This window comes from Eschrichtius robustus, chromosome 15, assembly GCF_028021215.1.
Source record: "Eschrichtius robustus isolate mEscRob2 chromosome 15, mEscRob2.pri, whole genome shotgun sequence".
Classification (NCBI taxonomy): domain Eukaryota; kingdom Metazoa; phylum Chordata; class Mammalia; order Artiodactyla; family Eschrichtiidae; genus Eschrichtius; species Eschrichtius robustus.
Genome location: NC_090838.1, coordinates 2,259,086 through 2,278,289, shown reverse-complemented (window position 1 = coordinate 2,278,289; position 19,204 = coordinate 2,259,086). Strand labels below are relative to the sequence as shown.

Sequence of the window (19,204 nt, the reverse complement as noted above, 5' to 3'; positions counted from 1 at the left end):
TCAGTCCGTTGAGGATGGGAAGACATGTTAAATGAGGCAGGAGGAACAGCATACACACAATCCTGTTAGAGGACTCTGGATACATCCCCGTGGATACAAGGTCTTTGGGAAACGGAAAAGACTAGACTAGACACTGGACACAGAGGGAGGAGTGGTGAGAGGCCGGGCTGAAGAAGAAAGCCAGGGCCAGATCAAGGAGGGCCTTCACATCCGCCGTTAGCAGTGTAGACCCCATCCCCTTGGAGAAAAGAGGCATGCCTTGAAGTGTCTGAACCAGGGAATTGATGAGATCCAACTGGAAAGGGATGGGCTGGGTGCAGGAAGACCAGGTGGAAGGCACACGACTCTTTCTAGGAGCAGCTCTGGGCGCCCTCAGCAAGAATGGGGCTCAGTAACTGAATGGGCTTGAGAGGAGGCACAGGAGGGACGGGGGCGGGAGGGGGGGTCCTGGGAAAAGTAAAAGCTAAGATGATTATCTAGGTTTCTGGTTTTAGGAGTTGAGTGTACAGCTCCATTCTCTGAAAAAAGGAACACAAAATAACAACTGGGTTTGCGGGAAGAGGCCAGTGAGTTCAAACGTGGACATGCTGAATCTGAGGTATCCTTGGGACATCCAAGTGACAGTGCCCTGTAGACAGAGATACGGATCCTGCGCTAGAGAGAGGCCTGGGTGCCTTGGGCACAAGGATGATGGTGCATGATGAGGCAGGTACGCTGCCCGAGTGAGAAGAGGGAAGGAACCAGGGTAGCACCTGGAGGGAAGTGGGGACTCCAAGGACAGACAATGACACTGATGCCACAAGAAAAATTTAGGAGAAACAACCGGAAGGAATAAGAAGAGAGCAGGGTTTCAGATGACAAGGAAAGAAATCACTTCGAGAACGAGACAGAGGACCAGTTCCCACCCACCAGCGCAGCTGTAAACAAAAAGGCCCAAATGTCTGTCAGATGTGGAATAGATAAATAAAATGTGGTCTGTTCATACAATGGAATGCTCTTCAGCCATAGAAAGGAATAAAAAATCAATACACACTACAACATAGATAAACCTTGAAAACATTATGCTAAGTCTAAGAAGTCACATGCAAAAGACCATATATTGTATGATTCTATTTATATGAAATGTCCAGAATAGGCAAATCCAGAGGCAGCTATTATTACTCTTATTATCCTTTCTCATCCACTTAAGATCGTTCTAAGCAATTCTCCCTATTCTCTCCCCCATTATCAGCTTACCCACAAAAGACCCTGAATAGCCAAAGCTATCTTTAAAAAGAAGAACAAAGATGGAGGCATTTATAATCTATAAATATAATCTGTAAATACATCTTTATATAATCAAAATAGTATGGTGTTGGCATAAAAACAAACCAAGAGACCAATGGGACAGAATAGAAAGCCCAGAAATAAACCCATGTGTATACAGTCAGTTAATATTCCACAAAGGATCCAAGAATATACAATGAGGAGAGAATAGTCTCTTCAATAAATGATGCTGGAAAAACTGGACAGCCGCATGCAGAAGAATGAAACTGGACCCCTGTCTTACACTAAACACAAAAATCAACTCAAAATGGATTAAAGACTTGCACATAAGACCTGAAACCATAAAACTCCTAGAAAATATAGGGAGTAAGTAAGCTTCTTGGCATTGATCTTGGCAATGATTTTTTGGATTTGACATCAAAAGCAGATGTAACAAAAGCAAAAATAAGCAAGTGGGACTACATCAAACTTAATACATGAAAATCTTCCACTCAGCAAAGGAAACCAGCAACAAAATGAAAAGGCAACCTACTGAAAGAAAATATTTGCAAACCTTGTATCTGATAAGTAGTTAATATCCGAAATATACAAGGAACTCATACAACTCAATGGCAGAAAACAAAAACAAACAACCTAGTTTAAAAATGGGCAAAGGACCTGAATAGACATTTTTCCAAAGAAGACGTACAACTTGCCAAAAGGTACAAGAAAAGCTGCTCAGCATCACTCGTCATCAGGGAAATGCAAATCAAAACCACTGTGAGATATCACCTCACACCTGTCAGAATGGCTATCACCAAAAAGACAACAAATAACAAGTGTTGGTGAGGACGTGGAGAAAAGGGAGCCCTCCTGCACTGTTGGTGGGAATGTAGACTGGTGCAGCCACTGTGGAAAACAGTATGGCGATGCCTCAAAAACTTAAAACTGGAACTACCATATGACCCAGCAATCCCACTTATGGGTATATATCAGAAGGAAATGAAACCATTTTCTTGAAGAGATCTATGTACTCCAGTTAGTATTCACTGATGCATTATTCACAATGGTTAAGGTATGGAAACAACCTAAGTGTCTACCAATGGATGGATGGATAAAGAAAATACGTTATATCCATACAGGGGAATATTATTCAGCCATAGAAAAGAAGAAAAGTCTGCCATTCGCAACACATGGGTGAACCTGGAGGACATTATACTAAGTAAAATAAACCAAAGAAAGACAAATACTGCATGGTGTCACTTTTATGTGGAATCTGGGGGGCAGGAGGCAGAGAGTGGAAACAGAGAGTAGAAAAATGACTGCCAGGGCTGGGGGTGGGGGAAATCGGGAGAGATCGGTACAAAGGTACAAACTTTCAGTTACTAGATGAATAAGGTCTGAGGAGCTAATGTATAACATGGTGACTCTAATTGATAACATCACATTGCGTAATTGAAATTTGCTAAGAGAGTAGAACTTAAGTGTTCTCACAAAAGAGAGAGAAAGAGAGAGAGATAAGTATGTGAGGTGATGTGTCAATTAACTTGATGGGTGGAGGGAATCCTTTCACAATGTATACATACATCAAATCGTCACACTGTGCACTTTAAATATCTTACACTTTTGTCAATTATACCTCAATAAAGCTAAAAAATATGGTATATATCACTTAATAGAATACTCTGAATCCACTAAAAATTATTATAGGAGCATATTTGTTGACATATTAAGATTTCATGATTCATTGTTAAGTAAAAGGGGATTTATAAAAAATAATACATAGAATATGCTCTCATTTGTGCTTAAATTAATGTATTTGTAAAGTAAGAAGTATATACGTGTGACCATTGAACAACACAGGTTTGAACTGCACGGGCCCATTTATATGCGAATTTTTTAATAAATATATTGGAGAATTTTTTGGACATTTGTGACATTTTGAAAAAACTCATAAACTTCATAGCCTAGAAATATCAAAACAATAAAAAGGTATGTCACGAATGCATAAAATATATGTAGATACTAGTCTATCCTTATATAGGCATAAGGTGTGTGATATTTAATATAAAATTAATAATGTGTTAGCTTTCTTTCTATTTTTATTGATACAACTTTGCTTTCAAAAAATTACATTACCGTACATAGGCCTTTCTCTCTCATAACTGGAGAAATTGCATATCAGCCGATCATCACAGGGAAGTGGGTTTTTTTAATGCAACAATATTTCCAATACTGTATTATGAATATGACTGTAATAATGTGTGCCATAAAATTTTTATAACAATTTATTCATTAGTGTATAAGCCAGGCTACCATAAAGCAATCATATTGCTTCTTCTTCATTATCAATGCATGAATCGTTACACATGTAAATAAATATGAATTTCCTTTTCATATTATCTTTTCATTTTGATGTCTGGTGTTAGTAACGTGTATAACATCTACAGTGTTTTGCATCATATAAGACAATATTGACTGCACTGACAGACGATTCATGTAAACAGGTGACATAAGCATACAGTATCAATAAATACAGTACAGTACTCTAAATGTATTTTCTCTTCCTTATGACTTTCTTAACAGCATTTCCTTTTCTCTCTCTTACTTTACTGCAAGAATACAGTATGTAATACAAATAACACACAAAGTATGTTATCAACTGTTTCTGTTATCTGTAAGGCTTCCAGTCAACAGTAGGCTATTAGTAGTTGAGTTTTAAAAGAGTGAAAAGTTATACATGGATTTTCAGCTGTGCAGGGGGTCAGTGCTCCTAACTTCTGCATTGTTCAAGGGTCAACTGCATATATATGCGTATATGTCCACATAGGTTAGAAGCATATAGAAAAACATGGTGGCTAATCTCTGGCTGATAGGATTATGTGTTTCCTTTTAAATTACATACATTTTCTCATTTCTCTACAACGAGTAATTTCTCTACAATAGTAATTTTTTTAACAGAAACAGAAGCTTCCAACAATGTGTTCAGGACCGTTCAAAACGAGAGCCAATGGCAAGGCCACCGAGAGAATACTACGGACTTGGGCATCGGCTCAGTCAGTGCAAAGTACCTCAGCCAAATCTTGAGTCAAAACACTGTTAAATTTCATTCCCTTTGCTTTTCAATCAGATAGGGAATCACATAAAACACGTTATAGACATTTATAGTAAAAGTTAATTTTAAAATTCTTTTTTTGTTAGAATCATCAGTAACTGCCGTTATTCGGAAAATTCACCTCAGGGACTCACTTCCTTCTCTTCCATGACAACTTGAGATAAATAAGGTCTAAATTCGTGGTTTAATTGTTTTACCATTAGTATGCTATTTACCAGGATGAATGCACTGAAAGGACAGAATCGGAAAACAGTCCTCGTGGGCAAAAAAAATACTGAATTGGGGCTCATTTGTTCTTAGAACTGTAAGAAAAGGACAGGGGAGGTCTTCTAAATTCTGCCTAAATTTATACAATTTGACATTACACACCCAAACTCTAAGATGTAGGAACAGAACTCCTTGAATTAAACTGAGAGCAAGGACATTTTTCTCATTAAATCAACGTGACACGGTCATGGAAACTCAAGATCCCAAGAGCACTGCTTTCGAATCTAATTTTCCTTGCCCCTCCGTTTAATGAAACGTAATTCCAAATTCATTATATTGAAGCATTTTATAAGTCATTTCTATGGTTATATGAAGTATATTATTATGGCATTCTAATTAACTTTAAGTAAATTTCTTTACTGAATCAAGGTCTCTTGAGCAGTGTCTTCAATTTTCCCACTAATATATTTTGACCAAAACGGAAATTCTGGGAAAGAGCACTCTACAAAAAGCTAGGTACTTCTACTCTGTGTTACTATCACAAAATAAGGCGGAATAACTTAGTAAAACACTTAAACATTGAATACTTGGACTTGGCCAAAGCTTACAGTATAGTATATTTAGTGTTTCTAAGAGTTTTGCACTGGTATTCAAATCGGTAGCATTCATGGATCTCAAATTCTGATAGGGTGAGCTACCCAGACTTAAAGGCATTATGAGTATTAATTTACAATTAATACTCAGTATTAATAGTATTAATAATTTCAACTATTTACTGAGCTCTTGCAATATGCCCAGCACCATCTCATTTAATCCCAACAACATTCCGAGAGGTATTATTTCAGATCAATACCTATAGATCTAATCACAGTATGACAAGTCATGAATCATTCAACCATTCCTCTACTGATGGACATTCACGTGGTTCCCAGGTTTTTGTAATTACTAAAAAAAAGAACATGTTGCTATAAACATCCTTAAGGCCCAGTGTGTGAACTCACCGAGCCGGCTGGAGCAGGTGCAGCAGGGGCTGCCCGTGGCCTCGACACCCACAAGGCCTGGGGAGATTTTAGTCCTTGCAAAGCTGTTCTCCACTGTCCTAGAATGAGGTGGCGCTGCGGAGGGCCAGGTCCCCCTCCTGCAGCGCATCCTACGGGGCATCGGTTCCCACAGCCCTCTGCACAGATCCTGGAGAACCAGTGCCCCGTGGCGCTGACCCTCTGCTTCCGGTCCCCCAGCAGAGCCCGCGCTGTGCCGACGCGGCACGGCACCGGCCGGTCTGTCCCACGCCACTGCACAAAGTGCGGCTCTTTTTGTAAGGTGAGCGCTCATGTATCCACCAGAAATAATTCACGGAATTTAATTCTGTGAATTAAACAGAAGAAACCCATTTAATATGCACAGGTTATACAGTGCAGTAATGAGGCTTTCCCCAAGGAAGGGGGTGGGGGGATCCCGGATTCATCTCTAGTTTTACACCAAGTTCTGTTACTAACTAGCTGCCTAACTCTGTACACGTCACTTAACCTGTCTTGAACTCTTGATTCATCTTTTAAGTGGCAGATATTAAGACCTGCTCCCCCAGACTTCCCTGGGGGTGCAGTGGTTAAGAATACACCTGCCAATGCAGGGGACACGGGTTCAAGCCGTGGTCCGGGAGGATCCCACATGCCACAGAGCAGCTAAGCCCGTGAGCCACAACTACTGAGCCTGCGCTCTAGAGCCTGCGAGCCACAACTACTGAGCCCGTGAACCACAACTACTGAAGCCCGCGCACCACAACTACTGAAGCCCGCGCGCCTAGAGCCCGTGCTCTGCAACAAGAGAAGCCACCGCAATGAGAAGCCCGTGCTCTGCAACAAGAGAAGCCACCGCAATGAGAAGCCCGTGCACCGCAACGAAGAGTAGCCCCCGCTCGCCACAACTAGAGAAAAGCCCGCGTGCAGCAACGAAGACCCAATGCAGCCAAAAATAAATAAATAAATTTATTTTAAAAAAGACAAGTCTTATAGCTCATTAAGTATTATATTATCTCCCGAATCATGGGTACATCCCCACAGACCACAAAGCAGCTAAAACGTGGTTTAGTAAGTGGTAGTGAGTAGTGAGAGGTGACAAAGAGAGTTTAAGTTAGTAGTTACGTGAGCAGTATGGAGGACAAAAGAGAGGCACCCACTAAAGTGACTGACGAACTTCAGCCCCGTGACTGGCAGCTCTACATCCTCATATGGGACAGCAGGACACAGATCTAAACTGCAGGCTGCTCTCATGGGCTCCTCACGGGACCAGCAGATCTCTTGGACCACAGCTTGTGTCCCGGTCAAAGCTCCTGGTGGTGGCCCCATTTCATTCAGTGTTGGCTACATCACAGATGAATGTCCACAAAGATACTACATTATCAAGCAGCAGTCATCACAAGCCACTTTTAGGGAGTCACTTCTGCCACCAGAGGAGAGGGGGCCGGGGTAGTGACCATCAAGCACCTTGCAGGCCTCCACACTGTGCAGCACCCCACAGCACCCAAGGGCAGTGATGGCGTTCCCAGGCACCACTGGAAGCAATACATGTTCTTAGAAACTTTCTGGAAGTAAATATTAAACAGGTAAAAATTGTGCGTGTAACTCCACTTCTTTATAAACAATCACGATGGCTCTATCAGGGTCCATCCCAATGCCTAGTTACAATAATGAAAAAGAAGAAGGATGTAAGGTCTGTTGACAGGGAATGGGTTAAATAATTATGATAGAGTCACACGATGGAATATTTTGCAGCCACTAAAAATCATGTGGCAGAGATCCTTTACTATGTTAAACTGTCATGATACATAGTTAATAAAAAGCAGATACGAAAATAGTATGTAAATCACTTTGCTGTATACCTGAAACTATCACAACATTGTTAAGCAACTGTACTCCAATATAAAATAAAAGTTTAAAAAAAAAGAAAAAGAAAATAGTACGTGTTGATGGATTCCATTTCTGTAAATGTATACATATCAATGCATGTATTGTATATATGTGTGTATCTGTGAAGATGATAGATAGATAGATAGACAGATGTTTGCGACTTGTGCAGAGAAAAACAACTGGAAATGGACATGACAAAATGCAGAGTGCTAATCTTTGGGAGGTAGGATTGTGAATGAACTTCACTCTCCTCACTGAGCTTTTCTGCACAGCATTTTTGACATTTTTCTCAGCAAGAACGACTGTAAAATCAGATTTTTTTTAATGAAAAGAGTGTAAATTTCAAAAGAACAATTACAAAACTCTTTGGGCAACTATAGTCTCATTAGTATGAGTGCAGGGCAATCTAGTACCGACCCTGGGAGGATGAGGTCCCTGAGGGCATTTCAATGCTGGTACCCTCGTACCCTCTCCCATCACCGCATCCTCAACTAGAAACAGGGAGTTTTGATACGATAATCTAGAAGTTCCCTTCCTGTCCTAAAATGCTAAATGTTACCTTATAATCATGTCTAATGTTTTTAAATCATTGACATGTACAAAGGATAAACATAGACTCAAACTTGAACAGAGTCTCTCGAGGGGTACTCTTCAGAATTGTTGTTCAATCCCACTCCCGCCCCACCAGGAGAGGCGGATGCAGGGACTTAGGTGTTAAGGATAATCATATACCATCTCCTCTCTATTTATTAAGGTAGTAGCCCTGAAATTCAACAACTGCCAGAATTGCTTTCTTGTTGGAAACTCGCCCTCCTGCCCCTGGCAAGTTACAGTCTAAGGTGGGTATGTAATAAATTTGATTTGATTCATCGCACAGCCTTAAAGTGCAGAGGCAAAGGAAACAGCTAAATGCTTCTGCAGGCTGGTACCTGTGGGCGATGCAAGAGCTGCTAGACTGCCCTTTACTGGAGCACCGGGTGGAGTTCAAGGACAGAGAGAGGCCCTGCTTCTTTAAGACATGGGGGACGAGAACCGACACTTATCTAGTGCTGGTAAGTTATGTATAGTTTATCATGTAATCCTCACAACAATCCTCTAAGACACATTCTCATCTCCTTTCCATAGAGGAGAGAACTTAATAGCAAAACCACCACTTAGAGAAGTAGATACTCTAAAAACAGCTCACTTTCGAAACACTCCACAAAAAGTCCACTTACAAAATTAAAAAGTAGAAATCATCTTGCATTCTAAATATCATCATCAGGCTATCTCGCTCAAACCTGATTTTTGTTGCTTATTTAAAAGGTGGATCTCTTTTAACTTACACATGAAATTTGGGTTGTTTTGTTGTTGTTGTTGTTTTTGCTAAGACTCAAGTGATGTGAACAGAGTGATGGAAGGTTCCATCTTGTAGTATTTCAAATGTCTATCAAGTACAAAAATGTTGAGAACACAGAGCAAATCTTTAAATTTAACATTATAATTAGCTTCAACATCGTGTAACTTAAAATAACTTTTCCTGTCACCTGTCTTTCCAAATCCCCAAAAGAGGGTAAAAAGTCTTAATAAATGCTAGCACTCTGCATCTCAAAGATGAGTCTCTCCCTAACCGTGGTCTTCTAACGTTCTTACCGACTTCCATCATCTTAGTGACTTAAGTGCTCTGACAAACAGAACAAGCTTGCACAGCAACTTCCGGCTTCAAGAGCAGCATGCCTTTATAGACATTCCCTACAAAATGCTATTTTTATCAAACTTCAATTAGTCAATGTTGACATTTTAATTTTTACCAAATCATCCAATTTATCCCATCTTTAGTAGTTAGTAGTGAACACTTCCTTCAACTTTCTCATCTTTGCAGGTTTGCTGGGAACTATATTAAAATAACTGCAAAAGAAAGAAAAACCTAATTAGAAGGTAAATATTTAGATAGAAAATTTGAGCCTCTATAGGGATGACTCCTTTTCGGCAGTACAATATGCCACTCCACAGCAACTTAAAACTAAAATCTAGAGCACCATAAATGCTCACATCAATATACAATAGCAATGTCATTGCAGGAAAATGTTCATACTGGCTACCGTGGGCATCACCCAGGAAAACTGTCCTTCAGTGGCATTGCTTTTCTTCATACAACACTATTAATCAAAGAGGAACCTCGGAGACCAATCAAAGAGAACTTTACTGGGTCACTAACGGCTCCAGGGCCCACCACTGGCCAAAGGCAGAGCAGAGTCCCAGACACCTCGCCCAGCTCCCTCTCACTTGCGCTGTCCCTTCCTGTCTCACAGAATGCCATCACTGTCCCCATTCTGCCAACACTGAATGCTGGAAAAGAGCCACTGGAATAAAATATGTATGAGCCCCGCCAATAGAATTTGTGACCCTTGGGGACTTTTGGAGAGCCTTCCATGTGCCTCAAAAACAGAACAGATATTTTTAATGATAATAAATAATATGTTAAGATTTATATGTGTTAGGGTTTCTTCCTGATTTAAAACAATTTTTTAATGTATTTGAGATTGTTCTTGACAATGGTTTTAGCAACAGTCAGAGAAGGATTGACTAAGAGCCGGTAGATGAAAGGAAAAAGACATTTTTAAGTACTTAATATACAGTCAAGAGTCACAAGCTCAGATGCCTACAGAGGCTGGGCAAGTAAATGGTGATGCTTGCAAAGGGTGGTATTAGGGAATGGTGGGGACTGTGGCTAGGGGAGGTGCTCATAATTGCAGGGCATTGTTTTCCTGTGGAAATGCAGGCAACTAAAAACTAAGTCCTTGGGACTTCCTTGGTGGTCCAGTGGTAAAGAATCCGCCTTCCAATGCAGGGCACGCAGGTTCGATCCCTGGTCGGGGAACTAAGATCCTACATGCTGCGGGACAACTAAGCCATCGCACCACAACTACTGAGCTCGCACACCACAACGGAAGATCCCGCATGTCGCAACTAAGATCCGACACAGCCAAAAAATAATAATAATAAATAAATAAAACTAAGTCTTTTTAAACAATAAAAATCCTCTATTTTTTATTATTTTGTTTTTTTTAACTACACCGGTTTTTTTTTTTTTTTAATTTATTTATTTTTGGCTGCATTGGGTCTCTGTTGCTGCACACGGGCTTTCTTTAGTTGCTACGAGTCGGGGCTACTCTTCATTGCGGTGTGCAGGCTTCTCACTGCAGTGGCTTCTCTTGTTGCGGAGCACGGGCTCTAGGCGCACGGGCTTCAGAAGTTGTGGCGCACGGGCTTAGTTGCTCCGCGGCATGTGGGATCTTCCTGGACCAGGGATCGAACTCGTGTCCCCTGCATTGGCAGGCAGATTCTTAACCACTGTGCAACCACGGAAATCCCGAAAATCCTCTATTTTTTAAATGGAAACCAAAATTTCATATTACATGAACACCCCCATTATAAAATGTGGCAGCCAATTCAAACCTTTGAAAACTATGTGAACCAAAGAGCCTGCAAATCTCCAATCACGCCCTCGGCTTACAGCTCCCTTCCATGCCCCCTTTGCTCATCTTCAAATAGGTATTTTAGTCTTAAGTTCCCAAATTCCATATTTGATGACGAACATTAATCCCCCAAATGAGACAACTTACTCTCATTAAATGGAAACGAAAGGCATAAATAAATACAGAAATTAAGGCATAAAAAGATCAAAAAAAACCCCACAAAATGTTACTGTTTCAATGTTGCCTTCCAAACAACACAGAAATAGAACAGAAAGAGGGAACGAGTAATTCCTCAGAGATCCAGTGGCCCCAAGTCTTTAAACCGGGTGTCTGCAGGAGGTTTCTGGCTGGACTTGGGTCTCCCTGGGGGTGTGGGCAGCAGGAATTGGAAGCAGAGACTAGATGCTAACGTGCAATGTTCCTCCTGTTGCTTCCCGAGAATAAAGGAAAGGAAGAGGCCAACCACCAGATCAATCCAGGCATTTCACAGCACTGTGTTCCTTTCACGCTGACAACACCCTATTGGAGTAGATACTAATTAGCCCTGTCTTATTGATGAGGAAGCTGAGTCTCAGCGAGGTGATTTGATTTGCTAAATGCCACCCAGATGGGAAAAGCCAGGACTCTGTTCACCCCAGGACTTCCGGCTCTGAGACCACATTCCTCTTCCTCTGGCGTGCCTGTCTGTCCACACACTTTGCCCCTTTCCCGGTTATGCACCAGTCCTCGGGTACAAGTGGGTGGTAAGGAGAGTCAAAGTACAGGCTGGGGTGGCAACGAGCTGCCATAGTTTGATTGAAATAGCATTGTCACTTTGAATCTCAACAACAAACTCCTAAGGTAAATAGGAAAAATTCCTACTATAATTCAAATTCTTTGGGGTCTCTCGAAACACACACACACATCCACACGATACACACACATACTCATGCATACACACACACACACGCACACATACACACACACCTACACACATACACACACACACACACACACAATGCCCTGATATAAATTTTGTTGTGAATATGACTTTCTCTACAAAAGAAATCATTAATTCCAGGCTTCACGGGACACATTTTTTAAGTGATTATTAGCCTGTAGTATTTTGTTTTATAGAGAAAAAATTATGCTTCTCTTCTCAAATTAATTTATTCCAGAAAATGTAGGAAATGGTTGAATGATGATTGGATTGGGGAGGATGTTATGGTGTTTGTCTTCTCCATGTGCCATTTTACAACCACGAAAAACCCTCCAGGACGGTTAATGTATCATCAGGTTGCACTTCAAAGTTCATCTGCTGGTGGCACAATTAGAAGATTATTTGCTGGTGAAAATTAATTTTAACTGTTCAGTGGCTCAGTAAGTGCAGAACATACATTCTGACAAATGCTAGCTCACTGGTACCAGCGTAAATCAAGACAAAATTAAAACCAGAGCTTCATTCACCAAAGTCTGGGTTCCGATTTCATACTTCATTGATCTAAAAGGTAGTGGAGAAAATGAAATCCAAACGCCTCTCCACGTCGAAATTCACATGCAAATCTCTCCCATCCGTTTGACAGCAATGAAAGTACGTGGAAAACGCAAAATAACAGAGGGTCTCGACCACGTGGGAACCCACCTCCCCTCCCTGCTCAGTGAACTGGATCACATTCCTTCCCTACAGGAGAAATAATCAACATTAAGAAATCTGGGAAGAGAAACACCTCAAAGTCTTTGTCAATATCTCTGCCACATGTCCAAAACATTTTAAATAAACACTGAAAACCTCTCTACCAAATGAGAAGTCTCACAGGATCTATTAGAAAATGCCTCAACCCACAGAAAGAGGAAAGAATTTACTGATCTTGGCCCAGGCGTGACAGTCGGTGCTTCACAAGCTTCCTTCCTCACCTGCTCACAGACAGAACACATGCCAATTTTACAAGGAAACGTTTTGGGGGTAAAACTAAACTTTTCATCACACATAAGTTGAAAAGGATTTTAAAGTCAATTTTTGCTGAAACCTTCTTTTGTGGCCATAAAACAACAGTGAAGACCAGATTCTGATAGGAAATCAGGATCCAGCATACGCAATGTCTGAGTCTGTTCAGGCTCCCCTAACAAAAGTACCACAGACTGGGGTAGGGGGAGCTTAAACAGCAGACATTCGTTTCTCATGGCTCTGGAGGCTGGAAGTCTGAGATCAAGGCACCGACATATTCAGTGTCTGCTGAGGACCCCCTTCCCGGTTCATTGACGGTGTGTTCTCGCTGTTTCCTCACCTGGAGGAAGGGGTAAGCCCGTGTGCCACAGCTACTGAGCCTGCGCTCTAGAGCCCACAAGCCACAACTACTGAGCCCACGTGCCACAACTACTGAGGCTGCACTCTAGAGCCATGAGCCACAACTACTGAGCCTGCACTCTAGAGCCCACGAGCCACAACTACTGAGCCCGGCGCCACAACTACTGAGCCTGCGCTCTAGAGCCCATGCTCCGCAACAAGAAAAGCCACCGCAATGAGAAGCCCATGCACCACAACTACTGAGCCTGCGAGCCACACCTACTGAGCCCGGCACCACAACTACTGAAGCCCATGTGCCTAGAACCCGTGCTCTGCAACAAGACAAGTCCCTGCAATGAGAAGCCCGTGCACCGCAACGAAGAGTAGCCCCCGCTCGCCGCAACTAGAGAGAGCCTGCACGCAGCAACGAAGACCCAACGCAGCCAAAAATAAATTTTAAAAGGTATTAAAAAAAAAAAAGAAATTTGTTACGAACCTGGATTCTTGCATCTTTCCATGCTTAGAAAATCTTTCACTGAGATATCTGTTCCTCGGGACAAGCAGCAACCTCCTCCTGTGATGGGTGCTTGAGTGCACACACTCCTTCACCAAGATCGCAGAAACACCGTCTTCCCCCACCCTCTCCAGAGCAGTTCCCTGGGGCCGTCTGAGAGGCTGTCTCCCAGCTACAGTCCTCAGTGAGACACTGAATAAACTTAACTCACAGCTCTTACACTGTGCATGTTTTTCAGGTCGACACCATCACATGAGGGATTCAGTTTCAACATATGAATTTCAGGGGGACACAGTCAGTGTGTAGCATGCAGCAACTAACCCTGAAAAAATAATCACAAAATCAAACATCTACAAAGGAATACATTCTTGTCAGTGAATTCTCACACATACCAGGATTAACACAGGAATAAATGTAAATCTAAAATGTTATGGCATTAATCCAAACTCTCTACCTCTTAGCAACCGTGATGTCTGTCACTTATGATTTTTCTTCAAAAACAGTAAGATGTCAAGTTTGCATCCTTGCAGAGGCCATTAAGAATTTGAATCACAAGCCAGCTAACTCACAAAATAACACTATCTGGGTGGTCCAAAAAAACTCAAGCTACTGATTTAATTTGGAGTATCTTTGGAGAGGAAGCATTCCTGGCATTTGGGAGAAGAAAATGGAAATCCTCTCTGGAGAATCTCACCTTTATCTCAGCCCTTAAAGAATTTCCCCAAAAAAAAAAAAAAAAACCCCATAGAAAGGGAGTCATTTGCAGTCAAAAAAATAAGTAAACTAACAAAGACAGAAAGGATCATGAGAGAAAACCAGGTGAAATAAGAGAAAACAGAGATGAGTTTCAAATACTGGGATTATAGGCACAGACCACAGAAGGACACTATTTCAATAAAAGACAAGCTTGAAAATACATGCAGGACCAAGAGACTCAAGAGAATAACATGGAGGATTTTAAAAGAACCAGATAGAATGTTTGGAAATGAAAAACTGAATGATTTACATTTAAAATTCAATAAATTGGTTTGAAGCATAGTATACACAGCAGAAAAAAATTAATCAAATCTAGGCGAAAGTACCCAGATTATAGCACAAAGATAAAAGAGAGAGACAGAAATACATGAAAAAGAGGGGGACTCTTGGAGGTTAGAGCTAATGAAATAAGCCAACCCACATCGACCCAGATACAGAAAGCAAAGAGAGAAAACATAAGGCAGAGGCATCACCTAAAGAGACAATGGCTGAGTTACCACACCAGAGACTCAAGATAATTCAATAAATCTGCACTTAGACATATCGTTTAAAGCACAGTACCCAGAATCAAACAGCATATTTTTTAAGAAGCTAAAAGAGATAAAATATTACTTTCAGAGAAGTGAACGATGATAGCTGATATCTCATCAGCAACCACCAAGTTAGAAGACAATGAAAAATACCTTTCATGGTCTAAAGGACACTGCCATCCACAGAATCATAACAAAAATATACGTGAAGGAAAAGGGCGAGTAGACCTCTGCTCTGGGAACCATGGACTAAGTAACCCCAATCAACCTTTCCACTAAGAAACAAATAAAACCGGACGCACTAAAAAACATGTCTTTCAAACATAAGACACTTATCAAGATAGTGAGGAATTGCCACACTCCAGGAAAGAAAGGAAATCCAAAGACATGAGGCCCACATCTGGGGCCACTTTGGTCCAGGGGTTCTTGTTGTTGGGAACAGAGAGCTGACAGGGTGAACCATGGTTTTGACAGCCTTTTGTGGCCACAGGAAAAGCACTGGTTCAGGACCCACCAACGACGGGGGTCCTTGTGAACCACCCTGTTAGTGAACTGGGACCTCACTGGCTGCACCTGAGGAGTGGGGAGCATCCTGCCTTCCAGACACCTGGTCAGTCCAAACCATCCCACACGCTGAAGCTGTTATTAGGTGATCGTGAACTGGGATGACACAGGCAGCTGGCCAAACAAAAATCCACTTTGGCAAAAGATAATATCATCTCAGGCCTCAAATTATTTCTGCAAATAAGTTTTAAGAGTAAAAATGTCCAGCACGCGGAGATAACTAGGCAGAGGAAAAGAGAAGACAGCCCAACAGAGAAGCAGCTGTAACAACAGACACTGTGGCTTCAGCCTGGATCACTCACGCTAGGGAGAGCCAGCTGCTAGATCTCCCGTGGACAGGCTCACAGCAGGAATGAAGCTCCCTGCCATGGCCACGTGAGTGAGCCTGCAAGCACCTGCCCCGGTCAGGCCTTCAGATATGACTGCAGCCAGCATCTTGATTGCAAACTCACAAGAGTCTCTGAGCCAGAGCCACTCAGCTAAGCGGCTCTGGACTTCCTGGTCACAGGAACTATGAGATAATAAATGCTGTTTTACTCCAATAAGCTTGCACTAATAGGATATGCACCAATTGATAACTCACATGCTCTCCCAGAGAAAGTCTTACCCATGTGTGCACCAGGAGACAGGTAAAAGAATGTTTACAGCAGCGTTGCTTATTTTAGCATAAAATTTAAAAGGACCCAAATTATCCATCAACTGATTGGATAAATAAACCGGTATATCAGTCAATGAAATAATACATAACAGTAAAAACGAATGACCTACAGCTACATGCTATTAACATGGATGAGTCTCAGAAGCATATTATTGTGTGAAAAAGCAAGTAACAGAAAATATATGCAATATAATTACATAAAATACATAAAACATTGAAAATAATCTATCCTTCAGGGATAGATTACTATGAAAAGATGATAATAAGCCAAAATAGTGGTTACCTGTGGGCAAAGGTTGGGAGTGGAGGTAGGAGGCTTTTAAAACACTGGTAACGCTCTTTTGCTTAATCTGGGTTGTAGTTTACACAGAGGCTTGCTTTATTACTATTCTTTATACATACAATTGTATACACTCTTCTGTATATATGATATATCTCACAATAAAAGAAACAGAGTTAACAACAATGTAAGGAACAGTAATAACATCTTTAGAGGCAGACACAAGAAATGAGTGAAGCCAAGGCAGCCCAGGAATTCAGGGAGGATTAAGAAACAAAACAATTTTCTCCCTTCCATTTTGTAAAGGAAGCCTTTTCTGAGGTCCTTCACCTAGACAGAATTAAACCTGTGCTTCTGTCCTATCGGTTACCGCTTTCTCTTTTGTGGTTACTTCTGTTTGTCTCTTATCTCCCCAAAACACACACTGTAAGGCCCTCTGCAGCAGCCCCGAGGCTGCCCTACGGGAAGACGCGCACGATAGCTTTTGTTAAGGACCTGCAAGATACCTTTGGGTTGCAATGACATTTGTATAATGACAGTTACCAAGAAAGCTTAGAGAAATTATAAGGATTATAAGTGCACAAAAGACTGAGGTACTCTTGGGAAGAAAAGAGTATAAACAGAAGAGTGTGCTATAACCCCATTTGCAGTAAGATCTCAAAGAGAACGCAATACCAGTCTCAGGCTAAACAAAGAAGAATTAAATTGACACTTTGGGTGGGTACCCACAAGTACAACTGACAGCCTGAATGTGGCCAATTTCCATTATGGCTTCCTGAGTGGCCCTGACGTTGATACACAGGCCTGTCTCACCAGGACAGCCGCCATCTGTCCGCGGCTGCTGTCTTGATGTCAGCAGACGCTGGGGCGGGTGTCCTTGCTCCCAGGCCAGCATTCAGAGGCTGTACTCTAGGCCGGCATTGCGTCAGGTGCCAGGATTTCAGAAATCACGGGCTCCTGTCCTCTGCAGGGTCTGAACCAGCAGGATAGAGAGCGGCGAGCGGGGCCGACAGCACAGCTCAGTAAATGCCCTCAGGGAAGGAGGCGTGCACAGGTCCCGGGACACCAGCCTGGACAAGCTGGAACCCAGCTCGGCGTCCTGCCTGCCAGCGTGCTCCCCCGGGTTCCCTCCGAGTGGCCACTCCCTTTCTTCCTGCAGACCTTCGCGCAGAGGTCACCTTTTCAAAGAGGCGACCCTGGGCACCCTATTTTCACGGCCACACCCGCCGCCCCCTCTGCCCATCCTCTTTCTAATTCTCTCCAATACTGATGGGTCGGGAGGTAGTAGCTGGTCTGCCCTCCCCACAAGGCGAGCAGGGGCGATGTCCGGGGCGTGCAGGGTGCACTGCGGCCCGAGGAGGCCTCGCGGAAAAAGTCCATACGGGACGGCGGCGCTGGGCGGGGGCCGAAGTGGGGCGCGTTCCCCAGCCTCGCGGGGACAGGACGGGCCACCAGACCTGAGCAGACCCGGGTCGTGTTCCCTGGCACCGGGGGAATAGGACGGGCCACCAAGCCTGGGTAGACCCATGTCGCGGACCCCGGCCCCGCGGGGACAGGACGGGCCACCAGGCCGGGGCAGACCCGGGTCGCGGACCCCGGCCCCGCGAGGACAGGACAGGCCACCAGGCCGGGGCAGACCCGGGTCGCGGACCCCGGCCCCGCGAGGACAGGACAGGCCACCAGGCCGGGGCAGACCCGGGTCGCGGACCCCAGCCCTGCGGGGACAGGACGGGCCACCAGACCGGGGCAGACCCGTGTCGCGGTCCCCAGCCCTGCGGGGACAGGACGGGCCACCAAGCCGCGGCAGACCCGGGTCGCGGTCCCCGGCCCCGCGGGGCGAGGCGATGGAGCCGCGGGGCGGGCGCCGAGGCCGGGGGGCGCGGCGGCACTTACTCCAGCTTCCGGAAGCGCTCGCGCCCGGCCGCCACGTACTTGCCGGCGGCCTGCAGCGCGTCCAGCTCGCTCACCCGGCGCCCGCGCGTCGGCGTGAAGAGGCGCCGCGCAGCGAAGGGCACCTCCCCCTGCTCCGTCAGCCGCTCCAGCAGCGCCTCGAAGGCGGCCACGCGGCGCCGCGACGGCACGAACTTGCGGCCCACGTAGAACGGGTCCCCGCTGCGGCACAGCACGATGGTCCTGGCGGGCGCGGGGTCCACCAGCACGTGCGGCGCGCGCGAGCCCGCGACCCGCGCCTCCCCCGCGGCCCGGCGCCGCCCATGCGCTCCGCCGCCGGACAGCCGGGCCGCCGGGGCCCCGCCGCCACCGCCCGCGCTGACGCCGCCGGCGACTGTGACCGGAGCGCGCCGCCGCCCGGGAGGGGACACGTGAGGGGTAAGCAGAACCGGGCCGGGTGACGCGCATCAGAGCCCGGGCAGGTGAGGACGGCAGAGCTGGGGAAAGGGACGGGGCGCGGCTCCCGCGAAGGCGGCGGGAGGGCAGGGGAGGCGGCCCTGGGCACCCACCGCGACCCCTCCCACCACTCCTCCGCCCTCCGACGCGCAAGACGTGGCGAGATGGCGGGTAGCAGGACCGGCTTGACAATTACAACTGCGTCAGGGAGGACTTGTCAGGAACCGTCCAGAGCGTGGGGGAAACTGGAATACTACGCGCAGCTGGCACGTGGTATCGCCAAGGTGTAAGCTTCAGGACGCACCTTCATTTGGGGGAAGGACAATTCACGGGCCTGTATGTCCTTGGGAGAGTCGTGCCCT

General features: G+C 44.5%; 1 protein-coding gene across 1 annotated transcript in view; it reads right to left on the bottom strand.

The window, feature by feature from the left end:
- Nucleotides 1-19,152, bottom strand: part of DCDC2C (doublecortin domain containing 2C) — a 149,343-nt gene extending 130,191 nt beyond the window's left edge. The window contains 4 exon segments of the mRNA XM_068565131.1: nt 9,309-9,360; nt 18,390-18,780; nt 18,849-19,026; nt 19,147-19,152. Of these exon segments, the coding sequence (XP_068421232.1) occupies nt 9,309-9,360; nt 18,390-18,780; nt 18,849-19,026; nt 19,147-19,152 (627 nt within the window).
- Nucleotides 19,153-19,204: the final 52 nt, after the last annotated feature.